At 37.6% G+C, this 17290-nt stretch overlaps 2 protein-coding genes across 2 annotated transcripts; one reads left to right on the top strand and one right to left on the bottom strand.

Moving 5' to 3' along the window:
• Positions 1-375: 375 nt before the first annotated feature.
• On the bottom strand, positions 376-3446 carry LOC311290777 (uncharacterized protein). The gene is made up of 2 exons (XM_084409479.1): positions 3040-3446; positions 376-2704 (listed from the first exon to the last, which is right to left on the bottom strand). Exon 2 carries the CDS (start codon positions 2627-2629, stop codon positions 1505-1507), a length of 1125 nt encoding a protein of 374 aa, XP_084265605.1. The 5' UTR covers positions 2630-2704; positions 3040-3446; the 3' UTR covers positions 376-1504.
• A 2638-nt stretch (positions 3447-6084) lies between these two features.
• Positions 6085-14767, top strand: kmt5b (lysine methyltransferase 5B). Its single transcript, XM_084409815.1, has 10 exons — positions 6085-6508; positions 7402-7722; positions 7829-7976; positions 8059-8224; positions 10455-10564; positions 10652-10818; positions 10931-10950; positions 11119-11255; positions 11985-12184; positions 12278-14767. Exons 2-10 carry the CDS (start codon positions 7569-7571, stop codon positions 13606-13608), a joined length of 2433 nt encoding a protein of 810 aa, XP_084265941.1. The 5' UTR covers positions 6085-6508; positions 7402-7568; the 3' UTR covers positions 13609-14767.
• Positions 14768-17290: the final 2523 nt, after the last annotated feature.

Genomic DNA, 17290 nt, shown 5'->3' with positions numbered 1-17290 from the left:
CAATTTATGAAGTCAGCTTATGTGATGTTCTCTCAAATTTTTCAGTTGTATTAAAATTTCAACATTCAAGATGACTTTGGGAAATGAGTGAATGCAAACAGAAAAATAAGTGGAGGAAATGAGTGAAACGTCCATTACGATTTTCCCCGCCTCAAAAACCACACTCAAACCAATCAATGAATCTTAACTTGTGTTTTCTGAGTAAACAAAGAATAGTCAGCAGCAAAGAATAGTACGTGAATACTAGATTTTTACAATTAAGTTAAGACATTAAGTAAAGTTAACTAAAAAGTGTTAGTTAGAATCACTGTTGGATTTTACAGTGTATAACTGAAAGCTACAGTGAAAACAATCAAAACAGCACAAATGTTATTTAGTAAAATCGTATCAATTTATTGTAGCTGTTTGAGTTCCAGCCAGTACACAGAATTAATTTATCACTGCACCGAAAAGAAAAGGGTATGGTAGTGCCATCCTGTGGATGAGAATAAAGTACTACACACAAATCACATTTCATCCACTGGCTGTTTACAATGGGGGGGGGGGGGAACGGACAGAACTTCCATGCACATGACATACATTACATGAGTTATCTATTAGGTTTTGGGGCTAAAGGCGATATTTTCATTCCATAAAATCAAAGCAAAACTCCATGGAAGAAAAACGTCATTAAAGGCACATTATGTTAATGCTTAGCATGAATGCTGATCTGATCTTAATCAATACATGCCTATTCATTGGTCAGCTAATACCTCAGCATGTAAAGAATGTCTAAGCAGTTCAAGTTTTACTCATTACCTCTTTAGAAAGCCCTAAACTCAAGATTGTGCTTTTAATTGTATTATGCAAGACATTTGCCCCAAATATGGATAAACTCTAGGATGCAACACAATACATTTTCACTCAACACTCAATAACAGGCTCGAACTAAAATAAAATCAATCTATTTCAATTCCAGTTTAGGAAATGAGATTAAAATTAAATTGTCAGAAGAGGAAAAAGTTGTCTGAAATATAGATTATCAGGAATGTCGTAACTTTTGGTCACAGATTGCTGAAAACACTGAAGTAAAATCTAGTTCAGGACATAGATTCACACAAATAAAGGCAAAAAAACCCCTCTATTTTTGATGATTCCTACTGAAACACACAAGGAATGAAATGTTTTAAGGAATTAAGAGTTCATGTCAAAGTGATCAACGCTCCATTGCTGCAATCTGCTTTATCCTACTTTTTGCACAATAGAACAATTTTCCTGACTTCACATAAGCTCCTAAAAAATGCACTGGATCATAAACCTTCATAGCACATAATTGTAAGGTTAATAAAATGCACATTGAAATTGAATCCACTTATTTGCTAGCAAGGTGTGGCTGATGTATAATTAAATTACAGCATTCAATTATTTTCATTAGAGAGGATCAGAATTGTGTTATCTGATTATATTTTTGGTCCATCGAATGTTTTTCTTCCGGATGTGGCCGTGATTGTTTCAAGTTTCAACTTCACCAGAGCCAACTGTCTAAATGCTGAAGGCAATAGCAAGACTGCTGGAGGATTGACGTCAGCTCTCTGTAACTTTGCTCTTTCCAGTTGGGAAGGAGTCTTTCATTGTTAAGGGCCTGAAGCTTGGGCGTTCCTTCACGCAAGACCTGATACAAGCAGGGCCATCGGCTCTGTATCTGTAGTCGAGTCCTGCGGTCCAGAGTAATGCCCCGAACGATCTTCTTCGCCCGCAGCTCTCGCAGCGCTGGAAGGTTTAGGCAGGAGAAAACCAGACCGCGACTGGGCGACACATCCAAGAACTCGAGCGAAAGGGATTCAAGGGTGTACGAGATGCCTAAATTCCGCAGAGGTACAAGAACATGGAGCGTAAGGGACTTTAGATTAGGGAGCGATTTCGTCAGTGTCTGTAAAGTGTTCGGGCTGACCCCTTTGAATACCCAAAAGTACTTCAGTTCTAAGATACGAAGGTGTTGAAACTGAGTGATCAGCGTAACCGACGTTTCGGACCAGTCGAAGTGCAGCCGCATTTTGGTTATCCTGGGACAGCTGTGGACGAGTCTGGTCAGGAGAATCTGGAAGTTATTGACCTGGTCCATCTTGGTAATATTGTCTTGATGAGAGCTAGAACTGGTGTGAACACGAAGGTCGAGGGGCTCCAGCAGCGTAAATGTCCAGTTCAAATCTAAATGACTGAGATCCCGGCAATGCACGTTCTCTAGAAGGTGTGACAGGAGCTCTCCCCATTTATTGCACAGGTCCCCTAAATCAAAACTGGCCTTTAGAGTGAGCAAACTAGCCCCACGGGATATAAGATGATGGGTGTAATGGTGAACCCAAGCTTTCCAGCGCTCAAACTCTCTGTTGGAAACTAGCAGACCCTCCTGGCCCAGATGAAACACCCCACGGCGAGAATAGTCTGCAACTCTCCAGAGCTTCCCGGAGCGCACTAAGCAACTCCAGCTAGCACACACAAGGGCAGAGTTGCACTTGTCCACCTCACTGAGGAATGAGAGCACATGGAGCTGGCATTCCATGGGTAGGGAGTTGAAAGGGAAGTAATCTTCATCACCTTTAACCCTTCTCCTTGTATTAATGGGAACAAGGGCTCTCTTCCGTTGAGGCATGTTTGTCAGTGCTTGGTTAAATCTTCAAGATCATCCTTTTGTCTTGCGCTCTCACTGAGAGACGTTTGACTGCACCTAGCAGAAAACAAAATGTCATTTATAATGTGCATCTCAACAGTAAATGCATAAAACATTGTCTGCAATTTATATCCAAAGATCAATTCTGACTTACTCGGTTATCTCTAGCACCACTGTCATTTTTTCAATTCGATTCGTGAAAGAAATCGTTCACGAATCAAAACAAAATGTAATTTCTAATTTGCATCAAGACAGAGCATCTCAACAGAAAATTCATAAAACATATGCAATATTAAAACATTTTGACGTCTGCAAGATTTACGATTTATATATTTTAAATTAAATTAGTAAACATAATATATGTGGAAACACTTAAGCTAGTGATAACTTACCTTTGACATACTAGCACATTCCTGAGATGTAAGTTAATATTAATCGCAAAGACAACTCAGCACATTGCTGATTTTGCTAAGCTTTTGGACGAAATAAGGCATGTATTTTTTTTATTTAATTTTTTTTACCAAACTATTTTTTTCAAAATAGTTTTATAGACCGCTAGTAGCGCGTTGTTAGCCTGTCACTGCGGCCTGACATATTTTAGCGATAGATGTAAAACAAAACTGTTCGCTCAATAGAAAAATGTAACTCAAACTATCGTGTCAGGCTGACTGAGCTGTTAATTTAAAAAGAACGCTTTAATTAGTGAGAATTAGTCAGCACTTTAGAGCAAACTAAGAAGCTAAGCTGTGCTGAGAATCCCTTTAAGGGGCTGTTGTTGTTCTCGGCGAGTGACATCATCAATGTGCGTGCTACAGCCTTGAGTGTTTATGGCTGATCCGGGAACAGCTCTGAAAATGTTCTCCAAATACAGTTAAAACATGATTTAGATTGAAAGAACTGACTTGAGGACAGGCTCAACATGCTTTTCGACTTCTGTTGTCATGAGTTTCCGCATGATAAAGCGTCGATAGCGGTATCGTTTCGTCACATTTCTCCATCACTACTTTTTAATATCTCACGCTGATCGATATAATTAATAAAAGAATCATGTCAGAAACATATTTTACAGCGTGTATCTGGCACCGTTATGATACATCACAGAAAGTATGACTCAATTCGGCGAATCGGTTTTTTCGAACAGGTTTTAAAAAGCCATTCCATCTGTTCTTTTACGTCATTCCGTTGTCTCGGCGTGCTCAAGATATTCTAATAAAGAAATTCAAAGATATATTAATACTATTTTTAATTCACATAATAAGAAAGCAATAGACTCAGTGTCTATATGTGAGCCCTCAGCCCTGTAATATATATAATGATTAGCGTACGACCTTGGCTGTATATGTTTTTCTCATAGACTTTTTTTCTATGTATGTTAAAAAGGCCAAAAAAAAAACAAAAAAAAAATTTAATAACAAAAAAAAAGACATTCTAATAACGCCACATGCATGCATATAGAGGTGAATTCAGGTAATGGGACACATTTTGACATTAAGATCACTTTAGAAATGTCCCAATTATCCAGAATTAACTCCAACTGTTTAATACGTTTTTGCTCAAGTTGTATTTGTTTACATTTCTGACTACACTTACTTTTCAATTTGATTCATGAAAGAAATCGTTTAGACCGGTTTTGTGATCTGGATCATACATTTTATTAATAGTGTTTTGTTTTCTAATTAGACATCTCTGGCATCTTAAGTAGGCTTTTTCAGATATAGGCTACATCCACCATAACTATTATTCACACTGATTTGAGAATAATAATCTTAATACCATATTGATATGAAAAAAACAAAGAGAAAGAAAATATATTCCATTCTTTGTTATCAACAACATGAAGTGCATTAGGATAAATTTTACATTACTGAAGGGTTACCCCATACTGGGGTTCATGATGGAACTGCATGGGTTCCTGAGTTTAATGAAAAGCTATTAAGTAGCCTAATTCAATCATAATTGTTTTTATTAAAATAAAAATAAATAATATATATTTTATATATATTTAAAATATTTTATTTGTTCGCCTGCATGTCATGTGGCCATTAACCGACATCAGAGAATCATGAACTTTATTATTATTATTTTTATTGTCTTAATTTTATTATTGACCTAACTTACAAATTAAAATCTCAGGGGGTACTTAAAGTAAATATATTAGTTCAAAGACATTTCAGCTGGCAAACAAGTTGGGGAATCCCTGCATTGCATGTAAAAATGAAATGATGTGAAATGATGTGAGACAAAAGCCTTCCAAAGACATTAATGCATGGTTAAATAACTCACTGAAACTGAGTGATAATTCAAATAATGAATAATGTGTGAATCAGGAGTTGATTAGACATGCACTGTGGAAAGTGTGAGGAAACACGTGTTAGAAGTCAAATGATTTCTGTAAATCCAGTGATCATATGCTGTGTGGGTCTCAGTTTTCAGCGATAGGCTCACCTGTTCTGGTCTCTGTGTGTTTTTAGTTCCACAAACCTGGAAGACCTTCTGAATGTATCCAAGCAGTAGGTGTTTTTAGAAAGGACATTTTTAAAGATAAAAAAGTAGTGGTGAGAATCAATGAATTATGAATATTTGTCTGCCATTGTGAGAATAACATGATGTAATCATGTAATCAATAAATAAAGTATAGTCTGATTACAAGTATTTTAAAACGTAATCATTTTGCATACTCAATATTTCCTGTAAATTGAAAATGTTGAACCTCTGTTTACTACAAGCAAAACTTGTATTCTTCAACACTGGAAAAACGCAGACCCATTTTTAAAAAACGTTGTCTTATTGTTTGGCTCTTGAAAACTCACATATGAAAACCTGACCAACTTTGTAGGATTTTTGAAGGAATCTGATCCAAACAGTCTGTTTTCTGTTACCTGGCTTAACACTCTTCACAATAATGATATCAATGTAGCCTACCAATGTTCATGTAGGCATACGCCTGTGTTGCATGCAATGGTGTTTTTAATAGTTTGTTTCTTTTAATGTGTGACCAGTCTATTTGTAATTTTATTTTGTCTGGTTCTCTTTATTATTCTTTAGTGTCCATATTTCAATCAATAAAATAAGGTGTCCAACTCATCAAAACGTCATAAGTGACTGATGCACAACACTCACAAGCAATAGACCATATTTTCACTAGGCTGCTAAAAAGTAGTGTATCTACATACATGTATTTGTTTAAACAAAGATAATGGAAGTGACCTATACAATATATATACATGTTTTCATATTTCAGAAAAGTTTACAATACAAAACACATAATGAGAGACAATTTACATTTTCGTAACGATTATAATTATAGCCTGCGGTTATAATTTTTCTTGCCCATGTGCAGAAGAATACTTTGTTTTTCACTATTCCATATAATTGCACAAATTATTAATTCTAGGGGTTGCGAGATGAAAAGTTAGAGCAGAAAAGTGTGAATTTGTGAGAGGCTATGGTGCGGTGGGATGCTGTTGCTGCTCTACGGAAACACAAGCGCACTGATCGAGCCGCAAGTGCACATTTAAAGGGGTACAACAACAACGCTGTCTTTGTATACATCTGAGTTTGTCGAGGCGTTTATAGCTCTTGATCAACATCTAGCCACATTTTCTTTGTGCGACAGTATTATACGGACAGTTTGGGAGGTAGAAAGAAGCAGTGAGCGTCAAAGTTGGGCCGATAATTCAAACATTTTGGGTCTATTTCTTTCTGAGGCGGCTCGGTTGTCCTGTCGTCTCTGTTGATCTGGAAACGGCCGCCATCTTGAATTTTAATGCAAAAAATTCGGACAATCTTTCGGCAATATGTCATTTTTGGATTGCATTGGACTTTGGTGATGGACACACTTTGACGCAGAAGGGGAAAACCGTGAGTATTTAAAGTACTGCGTGTATATGGTAACCGAGATCACTCCTGCTCAGGGCTTTTCCGGGTGTCGCCTAGCAATCTCGCAGTTAGCTACACATTAGGCCCAGTGTGATACTCCTATTATTATCGTTTAAAGTCAACATCTCAAAAAAAATATTCACTGGAATAAAACTTACGGGGCGTAATCATGCTCTTATTTCGATTATTACTGTACTGGAATTTCCGCCAGGGACTCTGTTATAGATAGGTTTGCCCTGTCGGTTTGGCAAGTCTCATTGTTTGGTTAGCTCGATGCTAAGCTAGTTAGCATTCATCGAATGTTTACGTTCACCGCCAATGTACGGGGTTTAGCCGCACATAAAGCGATTTAACACTTTAAGTCATTATATTACCCCCAACCTTGCGTTTCGGTTCTCTATAGCAGCATTTTGGGGCATAAACTTCAATCGGCGTGTCAATGTGGTTTGTGTTGGGATTTAAATACACCGACGCTTACATTGGAGTGTTTTAGCCACAGCAGAGAAGTGTACTGATTTACGTTATCAACTAAATTATTGGCAAACAATTAATTATATGAATCATTGGTCGATGTGACAGTATTTGCAAGACTATCGCAATTGTGAATTCTAGATTTGTAGTTTAATTCAAGGCAGCTTTTGTTATTTCCAACTGCAGCCAGGGGGTGGCGCTCTATACTAAAGAATATTTGAAAAGTAATCAATTTCTCACACACTTCAGACTTTTTAAATGAACTGCATGCTGATCATGAAAGCAACCACTACTATCTGTCTTGTAATTATGTTTGACTAACAAATACTAACTTTATAAAAAAAAAAAAAAAAAATGAATATGTTAATAAGCATATTATATTAATAATCTGTTATTTGATCTAGGTGAAGTAACATCTGAAGAAACTAGTTTGATTCGGAGTACCCTGGCAGATAAGACGACAGATCAGGCTTCAGCCCAGTTGTTTCTGCTGTCTCCTTGTTGAATGGTTTCTCACAAGCACACAGAAGCTCAATGCGCCTTCTCCAGAAAGCCAGCTGGTATGAAGTAGATGGGAGAATCCAAGAACATGGTGCTGAATGGCAGGAGACATGGCAGCAAGTTCTCCAGTAATCAGCCCGTAAGCAAGTCCAGGCTGCAAAACTCACAGAGATCCCATCTTCGTCAAAGCAAGGGCTCCCCGAGTGGCAGAAGATGCAGTCGACGTAAGTTCCTTGCAAGCCATCACACAGATAACTTGTTTTTTCCAACTCATTAATGCATCATCTTAATCCTGTCCTTAATGGTTATTAATGCCAAATATTCAAACAGGTTGTGGTGGGGCGCCCCCGGAGGCAGAAAGGCGCCATGTCCCCTCATCGGGAATGACTGCCAAGGAGCTGTGTGAATATGATGATCTGAGCACTAGTTTGATCCTGGATCCTTACCTTGGCTTCCAGACCCACAAGATGAACACCAGGTTTGTGTTTGTAGCTAGGTGCATTTTCAGGGTCTGCGGTCATTAAGCTTGTCTTTCATGTTGATGTGATGCTCCTTTTTAGGTTTCGACCAATCAAAGGTCGGCAAGGGGAGCTGAGGGAGATCATTGAGCGTTTTAAGAAGCATGACAACCTGGAGAAAGCTTTTCAGGCTCTGACGTCTGGCGATTGGACGAGACATCATTTCCTCAACAAGACCAAGTCCCAGGAGAAGCTCTTCAAAGCACATGTAAATCATATATTTGGAAAGATCTCAATTCATGATTTACACTACATGTTGATGATCATTTAACAATATTTTTTCCCTCTCATGCCTCGGCAGGTTTATAATATTAATATGTATAGACCATTTAAATTGTTTATACATATTTATATGAAATGCAATTAGTGTTGTCAAAAATATCGCTGTATCGAAACTGAAATATCGGAAACGGTTCCAATACTCTGATACACCGATACCGGCTGCTCGTTCGTTCTTCTCTCCGACGGCGAATTGAAAGTTTGACACACACTCGAAAAAGTTCCTCTCATTCACTCCGGTTGAAGAGCGCTTGTATTGGTCATAATCTTACTCATTCCCGCAGGTTTCGCGCTCACACCAAAAGCACGTGCACCACTGATCTATATAAGTGGCACTCTCATAAAGCCGCTTCCCAGCTCGCGAGAACCAAATTGACTTCCTTTCCGTGGCTTATTGCGCTTATAAACGCATACAAAATTGTCAAAATGCCTGACTTGCTGAGGATTATAACAGTAAGTAGTTGAAGAAACTCATGTTATGTAACAGTAGCCTATATTAGACCTGAGTGCATAAGCTCTTAAAGTGACAGCAGCCTAATAAACCCGCTGATGTCTGTCATGTTAGTCAAAATAACTTGTTTAACTTAAATTGTAAGCATTAATTTTTACAGTAAAAACTATCTAGTTATTTTACATTTGATTACTCTCATTTCTGTAGTATTTCTTACTTGAATACTACTGGTAGACCCACCTGAAAAACTTAAAGGGATACTCCACTTTTTTCGGAAATATGCTCATTTTACATCTCCCCCAGAGTTAAACAGTTGAGTTTTACCGTTTTAGAATCCATTCAGCCGAACTCCGGGTCTGACGGTACCACTTTTAGCATAGCTTAGCACAGATCATTGATTCTGATGAGTCCAGTAGCATTTCTTTCAAAATGACCAAAGAGTTTCAATATTTTTCCTATTTAAAACTTGACTCTTCTGTAGTTAAACCGTGTACTAAGATCGACGGAAAATGAAAAGTTGCGATTTTCTAAGCCTATATGACTAGGAACTACTCTCATTCCAGCGTAATAATCAAGGAACTGTGCGGCTGTACCATGGGTGCAGCAGGCGTAATGATATGACGCCGCGCCTGAAAATAGTCCCCAGCTCGGTAACTTCTTCCAACGTGACCGGGACTAAGTTTGTCTAACCTATTAGACCTATTTTCAGGCGCTGCGTCATATCACTACGCCTGCTGCACCCATGTTACGGCCGCACAGTTCCTTGATTATTACGCTGGAATGAGAGTAGTTCCTAGCCATATAGGCTTAGAAAATCGCAACTTTTCATTTTCCGTCGATCTTAGTACACGGTTTAACTACAGAAGAGTCAAGTTTTAAATAGGAAAAATATTGAAACTCTTTGGTCATTTTGAAAGAAATGCTACTGGACTCATCAGAATCAATGATCTGTGCTAAGCTATGCTAAAAGTGGTACCGTCAGACCCGGAGTTCGGCTGAATGGATTCTAAAACGGTAAAACTCAACTGTTTAACTCTGGGGGAGATGTAAAATGAGCATATTTCCGAAAAAAGTGGAGTATCCCTTTAAAGCCATGTTTTTCATTTGCCTCTTTATTGTATTGTATTTATTTGTGCTATTATTTGCTTATTTGTTCTTATTTTATTACTGACTGTTTACTTGTCTTTTTTTGTAAATGTAGTTCAACGATTCAAATAAAGCCTCCCTGTTCTGTGAGTAAGATATTACAAAAAAATTACGCAAATTTATCAAAGATAAATTATCTGTATGGCGGCCTATATGGTATTTTCCCCATGGTATCGAACATTGATATTTTTTATGGTATCGAATATTGATATTTTTCATGGTATCGTATCGAAGTTGGAAATTCCAGTATTGTGACAACACTAAATGAAAAGCTTGTTTGCTTAATATTTGCTAAAATGAATATTAAAATTTAATATTTTTTTTATTTGCTTCAAACATTTGAATCAGTTTTAAATCTGATATTTAAATATTAATATTACATATTATTATATAATATGACATATTTTACTATTTGTGTGTACATTTTTGCTCCAAATACTTAATTACATTCAGTACATTTTATTATAAAATGTAATATCTAAACTAAATCTAAGCTATACATTTAATGCTGTTTAAATATGTATGAAATGTTTAAAAAAAAAACTTCTCTCATATACCACAGGTGTTTGTTTACCTGCGCATGTTTGCTTCAGACAGTGGCTTTGAGATCCTTCCTTGCAATCGCTACTCCTCTGAGCAAAACGGAGCAAAAATTGTAGCAACAAAAGATTGGTGAGTTAGCGTTTTTATGTAATCAGATCATCAACTTAATTTGCTGCTAGTTTTCATCATATATTCGTACCACTGTGCCCATTACAGGAAAAGGAATGATAAAATCGAGCATCTTGTGGGCTGCATTGCTGAGTTGTCTCCCAGTGAAGAGAGGATGTTGCTTCGACACGGAGAGAATGATTTCAGTGTCATGTACTCTACACGCAAAAACTGCGCGCAACTCTGGCTGGGACCTGCAGCTTTTATCAACCACGGTATTTCTCTTCTGGATTTTGAACAGTCACCCATGATCGATAAATTATAAAATTATCCTACGGTGAGTTTTTGTAGGAAATTTAAGGTGTTTTTTTTAAATTGTTTTTACAGATTGCCGGCCAAACTGCAAGGTAAGTACAAATGAGGCTGGACTCAAGCTTAACTTGGATTAACCGATGCATTTTGCTGATGTACGGTGTTTGTTGCAGTTTGTGTCTGGGCTCAAAAATGAAGACTAACTTGAAGATTAACTGATAAACGAGAAAATGACATTTTGCTGATGTGTGTGTTTGTCACAGTTTGTGTCAACAGGCCGAGATACCGCCTGTGTGAAGGTTCTGCGGGACATTGAACCAGGGGAAGAGATCTCCTGTTACTATGGAGATGGATTCTTTGGAGAAAACAATGAATTCTGTGAATGCTATACTTGTGAAAGGTATCATGTGCTTTCTCACATCTCTTTTAGTACAGTAGTTAGGAATGGATGACTATAACAGCATTTTGTGTTGTGTTTTGATTATATTCTATAAACTGTTAGAATTAAGTTGAGTTCTGTTGAAATAATGCTTAGTTCAGTAGTTTAAACATTATATTCTTTCTCCAAATATTTAAATATTAACATTTAAATGTTTATTCAGTTCAATTCAAAAATGAATCGATTTAAATAGTTTTTTTTGACAATATGACATTTTTGGACTTTGGTGATGGACAAGCTTTATTAAATAGTAATATAAAATTATTATTATTAATAATTGTCTTATTTCAAATGGTTAAATAATATAACATGTAAATATGAGTAATATTCATATTATTGCTCAATATTTAATGATACAATTAATATTTTACTATATGTTCTTTCTAAATACTTGAATATTAATATTTAAATATTACTTTAAACATTTATTTAATGGAAATAAAATGTAATATCAATATTAATGTATACATACAAATATTAAATGTAATATTTAAACATTAAATGTTTGTTTTTTACAATTGTTTATTTGCTTTTAAATATTAATACTTAATGTAGTATTTAATATTAAAATAGTTTATTTAGCTTTTAACAATACAATTAATATGTGATATTTTACTATTTCCTTATGTATATTTGCTCCAAATATGTATTTATTAAATGTAATGTTTAACAATAAGATTTTTCTTTTAGACGTGGCACTGGAGCTTTTAAGTCGAAAGCAGGGTTGCCTGTGGAGACTCCGGTGATCAATAGTAAGTACGGCCTCAGAGAGACAGACAAGCGTCTGAACAGACTAAAGAAGCTGGGGGAAAGTTGCAGGAACTCTGACAGCCAGTCAGTCAGCTCCAATGCAGATGCAGACTCTCAGGAACCAACCACTGTACAAACATGTGAGAGACCTGTAATACTAGACGTTTGATACTAATAATGCTGTTAGAGCTAATGCTCATCAGATTCCTTCTCTTCCTTTCATGTTTCTCCAGCATTACGTAAGAGGACTTCGCAGTCCTGTGTCAAAAAGCACGGAGAAGCAAAGGCTGTAACAAGGCAAACTCTGTCAAGCACTCCTTCTTCTACCTCATCCTCAAAACGAAGTCAAACGAATATTTCAAGTTTACCAAAGAGACTTAAGTCAAAGCCCTCACAGCCTTTGTCTAAAGGAAGACGACGGTGTCGAGGCGTATGGACAAAAGCCTCTAGTCGAGTGAACGCTAGTGGGAATCTCAAGGAGCCCTCCAGACGAGACGCGGACAGACGCAGTTCTGGAGGCAAAGGCAGTGTAGCACGATCATCAGAAAACAATCAGAGCTCTTCGAAGGGTGCTTCCCTGTGCAATGACAGCATACTTTGCCCTTACAGAACTCGTAGGTCCACGAGGACCTCTCTCAGTGCTCAGGGGTCTGACGGCACGCAGGCATCAAGTCAGCCGTTTAGCCCGGGTGTAGTCTTCAAGTCAGAGCCCGGAGAGCTCATCCCTGTGACACCTGCGCACCAGATGAACACCCCTAGTTTGGAGACCAGCTGTCCTAAGAAAGGGACGTGTCCTAGACGCAGGAGGACGGTGAAACAGGAAGACGCCGGCTCCTACGGCGAGTCCTTCCTCCAGGAGGGCGTGCCCGACTTGCGGCACGCGGTCCGGGCTGCAGATGTAGCAGACTGCGGGAAGGTAGTGCTCGGCCTGCCGGACCGCCACCAGCACTACAACGGCTCGGCTAAAAGCAGCAAGGCTCTTCGCCGAGGCAAGGGCAAGAAGAAGCGGCAGATCACGCGTTACGACGCTCAGCTGATTCTGCAGAACAACTCAGGCATCCCCAAGATAACACTACGCCGGCGTCGAGACAGCAGCAGCAGTAAGAACGAGGCCAGAGAGAGCAACTCTTCGGGCTCCTCCAAAATCAGCATCAAGTTCAGCAAAGAGCACGAGAAGGACAGGAGCAGCTCGTACGTGGCCAAACTGAACAACGGCTACAGCCACGGCTCCCACAGCAGCTCCACCAAGCTCAAGATCCAACTGAAGCGGGAGGAAGACGGCACCGGTTTGCATCGCGCTTACCCGGAGGACGTCACCTTGGGCATCGTGAAGCGAGAAGGGGGGGATGTTTTGGATCACAAGGCGGCCACTCAGGTAGGTCAGAACATGGAAGTGGAATCGCTGTCCTCTGAGGACGAGGAAGAGGACTACTTTGATAACGAGGATGATTTCATCCCGCTCCCACCAGCAAAACGTCTGCGTCTCATCGTGGGCAAAGATTCCATAGACATTGACATTTCCTCCAGACGACGAGAAGATCAGTCCCTCAGACTCAATGCATAAGCTGTGTAAATATCCATTGTCTCAATCATGTTCATTTTGAACATATGTAATTTAAATAGAAAATGCAAAATGTACAATTAAATCATGGCAAAATATCTTTCTTTACATTTTAGTGATGGCACTTCTTTTTTTCCTCACGATGATTATAAATATTGTAGAAAGTGTACAGGTTATGTATGAATTCTATCCAAGTCTGATAACGTGCATATGTTTGTTAGCATTTTGTCCAGCTTAACTGTTTGATTCCATAAACCTCTCGGCTTTGTTTGCAAGACGTTAATCCACTTGGGAAACGTATGCATGGTTTCACCTCAAAAGGTTGACACTTGATGTTTCAACAACAGTGTTCCCATGCACAAGAATCACGTGTGTGTCTGTCTGTCTCTCTCCTCAGCTTGATCTGGCTAAAGGGAATCGTTGAGCAAACAATGTGCAGAGGAGCTCAAATTTATACAGATCTCTCCGCTTTTTTTGTATCAAAATCCTTTTTATCATGTGTCAGATTTTTTGGCCATGGAAGGCCGTGGTGCTCATTGTGGTGGCCTGGTGCTGGTCCATTAAGATATTGGACTATTGAATAATTATTCTGTGAATGTCAGACCCTTTTTGTGTGACCTTGGAAGTCCATAGAGAAGCGTGCCTACGGATAAAAGCACGCAAGAGATGAGTTGTACTGAAACGTCATTAATCAAGAATCTGTTTTTCTGAGTCATGCTCATTGTGGTATTCAGTACATCTAATTGACTTTGTGTGCATTTTGTGCTCTGCCGAAAAATGATAAAAATGGACAAAAAAAATATGCTAAGGTATTCAACGCTGTTGTTTGTGTTTCCATTGTTGACCCTAAGTAGGCAGCTGCCATATTAGGCTATTTTTATTTGTACCTTTTTTTTTTTCCCTATCTTTTCCTTCATTATATACTTTACATTCTGTAGTGTCAAAAGTCTGCCATCTGTGGGCTTAAAGGAGCTTCTTATCCTAATGATCACAAAACTCCTATGGTCTCAAGCTTACAAACTGACTCTTAAAAAGCATCATGACAGTAACAATGTAGGATGTATACATAATCTGGGGGCATACTGTTCACTCTGTATATTCTGGGACTTGTTTTTATTTAACTGTTTTAAGTACTTGAAAACTATAAAACTCATTTTCAAGATATTTTATTGTCTTATGTCATTATTAGATTGACTAGATGTACTATATGATCATATTTAGGGGGCCTAGCCGGCCAGCCCCAAAGGGCCGTTAGTTTTCTTCTTCTTCTTCCAGAATGGGAATCAAAGGCAGCCCTATCAATGGCACATAGGTAAATTATTCAATTAAATCACGTTTCATATGGTTATAACTTCTGAACCCTTTTAACTAGAAAATTGAAACAACTTCTCCTCATACTGGTCACATTCAACATCTTACATTAAGACACCATTACAGTAGCGGCCATTTTGAAAAGTACAGTATTCAGTTTATTCGCTGATCGCTACTCCTTCAAATTTTTTTCAATTCTTACGAAAATTGGCTCAGATGATCTCTGGACCAAGCTGCACAGAAATTACAGAACATATTTGTTTTATTCCTCTTTGTTCAAACGTTATGTCGCAAACTTAACAAGGTCGAACTAAAATTGTTTCAGAGGCTGTCTCTCGGCCAAACTTTGATCAATCGAAATGAAAATTGGTACGCTTCATCAGGACCATGATCTGAGGGGCCATGCCAAGTTTGGGAAAAATTGCTATTTTTGCTAATAACTTTTGAACAGTTTGTCAGAAAATCATACTGCTTATATTATATTGCTTCTTGAAGCTATATTTTCTTTTTATTTCCATCTTGCTGATTCACATTCAGGGGGCGGTTGCATAAACTGCTAAGATGTCTTACAAGTTATTCATCAAAAAAAAAAAAAAAAGTTTTGCCTTTTTTGTTTTTAAAGTCAGTTACATTAAAACACTGATTGGCCTCATTTGATACCAAACAGTAAGACTGTTTACCCCTAACTAACTGCTAGTTGGTCAGACTATTTCTTAAAGGAGTAGTTCACCCAAAAATGAAAATTCTTTCAATAATTACCCTCATGTCATTCTGTAAATTCAATCTGTTCGTATAAGTGAATTAGATTTACGAGCTCTTTATGAACTTTTAGAAGCATCAAGTTGTAGCTGTTAATGGAGGAACAGAAATCTCTCAGATTTCATGAAATATATTTTAAAAGATATTTACTCACGACATGAGGGTGAGTAATTGATGACAGCTGATGGTTGAACTACCCTTTTAAGACCCCGTCTTATCTTAATTGCTATGTTTATGCAACATAGCTCACCTCATGTTGTTCTAAACATGTATAAGTTTCTTTGTTTTGCTGAACACAAAGGAAGATACTGAAGAATGTTTCTAACCAAATAATTGTGGGGCACCATTGACTTCCATAGTCAGGCTATTTTTTTCCATACTATGGAAGTCAATGGTGCCCCACCACAACGGTTTGGTTACAATCTTCAAAATATCTTCCTTTGTGAACAGCATAAGAAAGAAATTTACACAGGTTTGGAACAACTTGAGGGTGAGTAAATGACGACAGCATTTTCATTTTTGGGTGAATTATCCCTTTAATTTGAATGCTCAAAGTTACCGTTTAAGCTGTCGTCTTGTTGCCAATCAGATGTTGTGTTCATGATTCATACCTTCCCGTCAAGGTCATGTGACTACAGACGACCACTCTCCCAACTCTATACTAGGATCGCACTGAGACGTGCGGAAAGACACGTCTAAACCACATTGCAACCCTCTTTTTGGTCACAAACCTTGAGGAGAAATAAGACAGCTATAAATTAGGCTTCATAATCTACTGCACTAATAGAACCGCAACAAAACTAGACATTAACCACTCTAGGTAAATGAATCTCTTTGATTAAACCAAATTATAAAAGGATTAGTTTGTAAAAAAAATATATAAAATAAAATAGTAATGTGAGAAGACCAATTTTAAGAAGATAGATTATATTATGTAGAGCTACATGAGTTATCCTACAAAACGGGAACAACTGTCCCTCATTTAATGACTTCATTTAATGATCATTTAATGATGATCTTTCTTTCATCAAGAGAATTTTTAATAGGCTATATGAAATTAAAAGCTATAGGCATATTATAATTATTTTTTACCTAGCAGAAAGTATTATTTATAAGTTCTGAAGTTCTTGAGGTTGTGGCTCTGTTATTACATAAACAAAACATAAACATGTTGTCTTAATGACAACATTTCAAGTAAAATATCATCAATCATCCTTAACTTAAACAAGAAAATCACTTAATATTATGTTTATCAGCATTACATTTCTTTTTAACTAGCATGTAGCGTCAAAATAATCTGTAAAATTGACAACCTTGTTAATTTGTTTTGAAGCCATAATCATATTTCAATCTGTTTCAAAATGTATACTTTTAGTTTGATATGGCTAAATGTAATTCCGGTACAATTAAACATCGTTTTTCAAATGAAATGTTTTAAATATGCCAAAAATCTGGACACTGAAATGAAACACATGAAAGCTATGATAGTCATCTGCATTTCTCAGGCATTGTTTACTATTGTCGTAGCTCGAGCTTGGAATGAAGGGGACGTGACTCTGTTGTCCAATCAGAGAACAGAATGGGTGTGGTCGGGTGACGTGAGGTCAACCCCCTC

Source organism: Rutilus rutilus, assembly GCF_951802725.1.
Source record: "Rutilus rutilus genome assembly, chromosome: 5".
Taxonomy (NCBI): Eukaryota; Metazoa; Chordata; class Actinopteri; order Cypriniformes; family Leuciscidae; genus Rutilus; species Rutilus rutilus.
The sequence above is the reverse complement of the archived record's forward strand: the minus strand, read 5'-3'. Positions and strand labels throughout refer to the sequence as shown.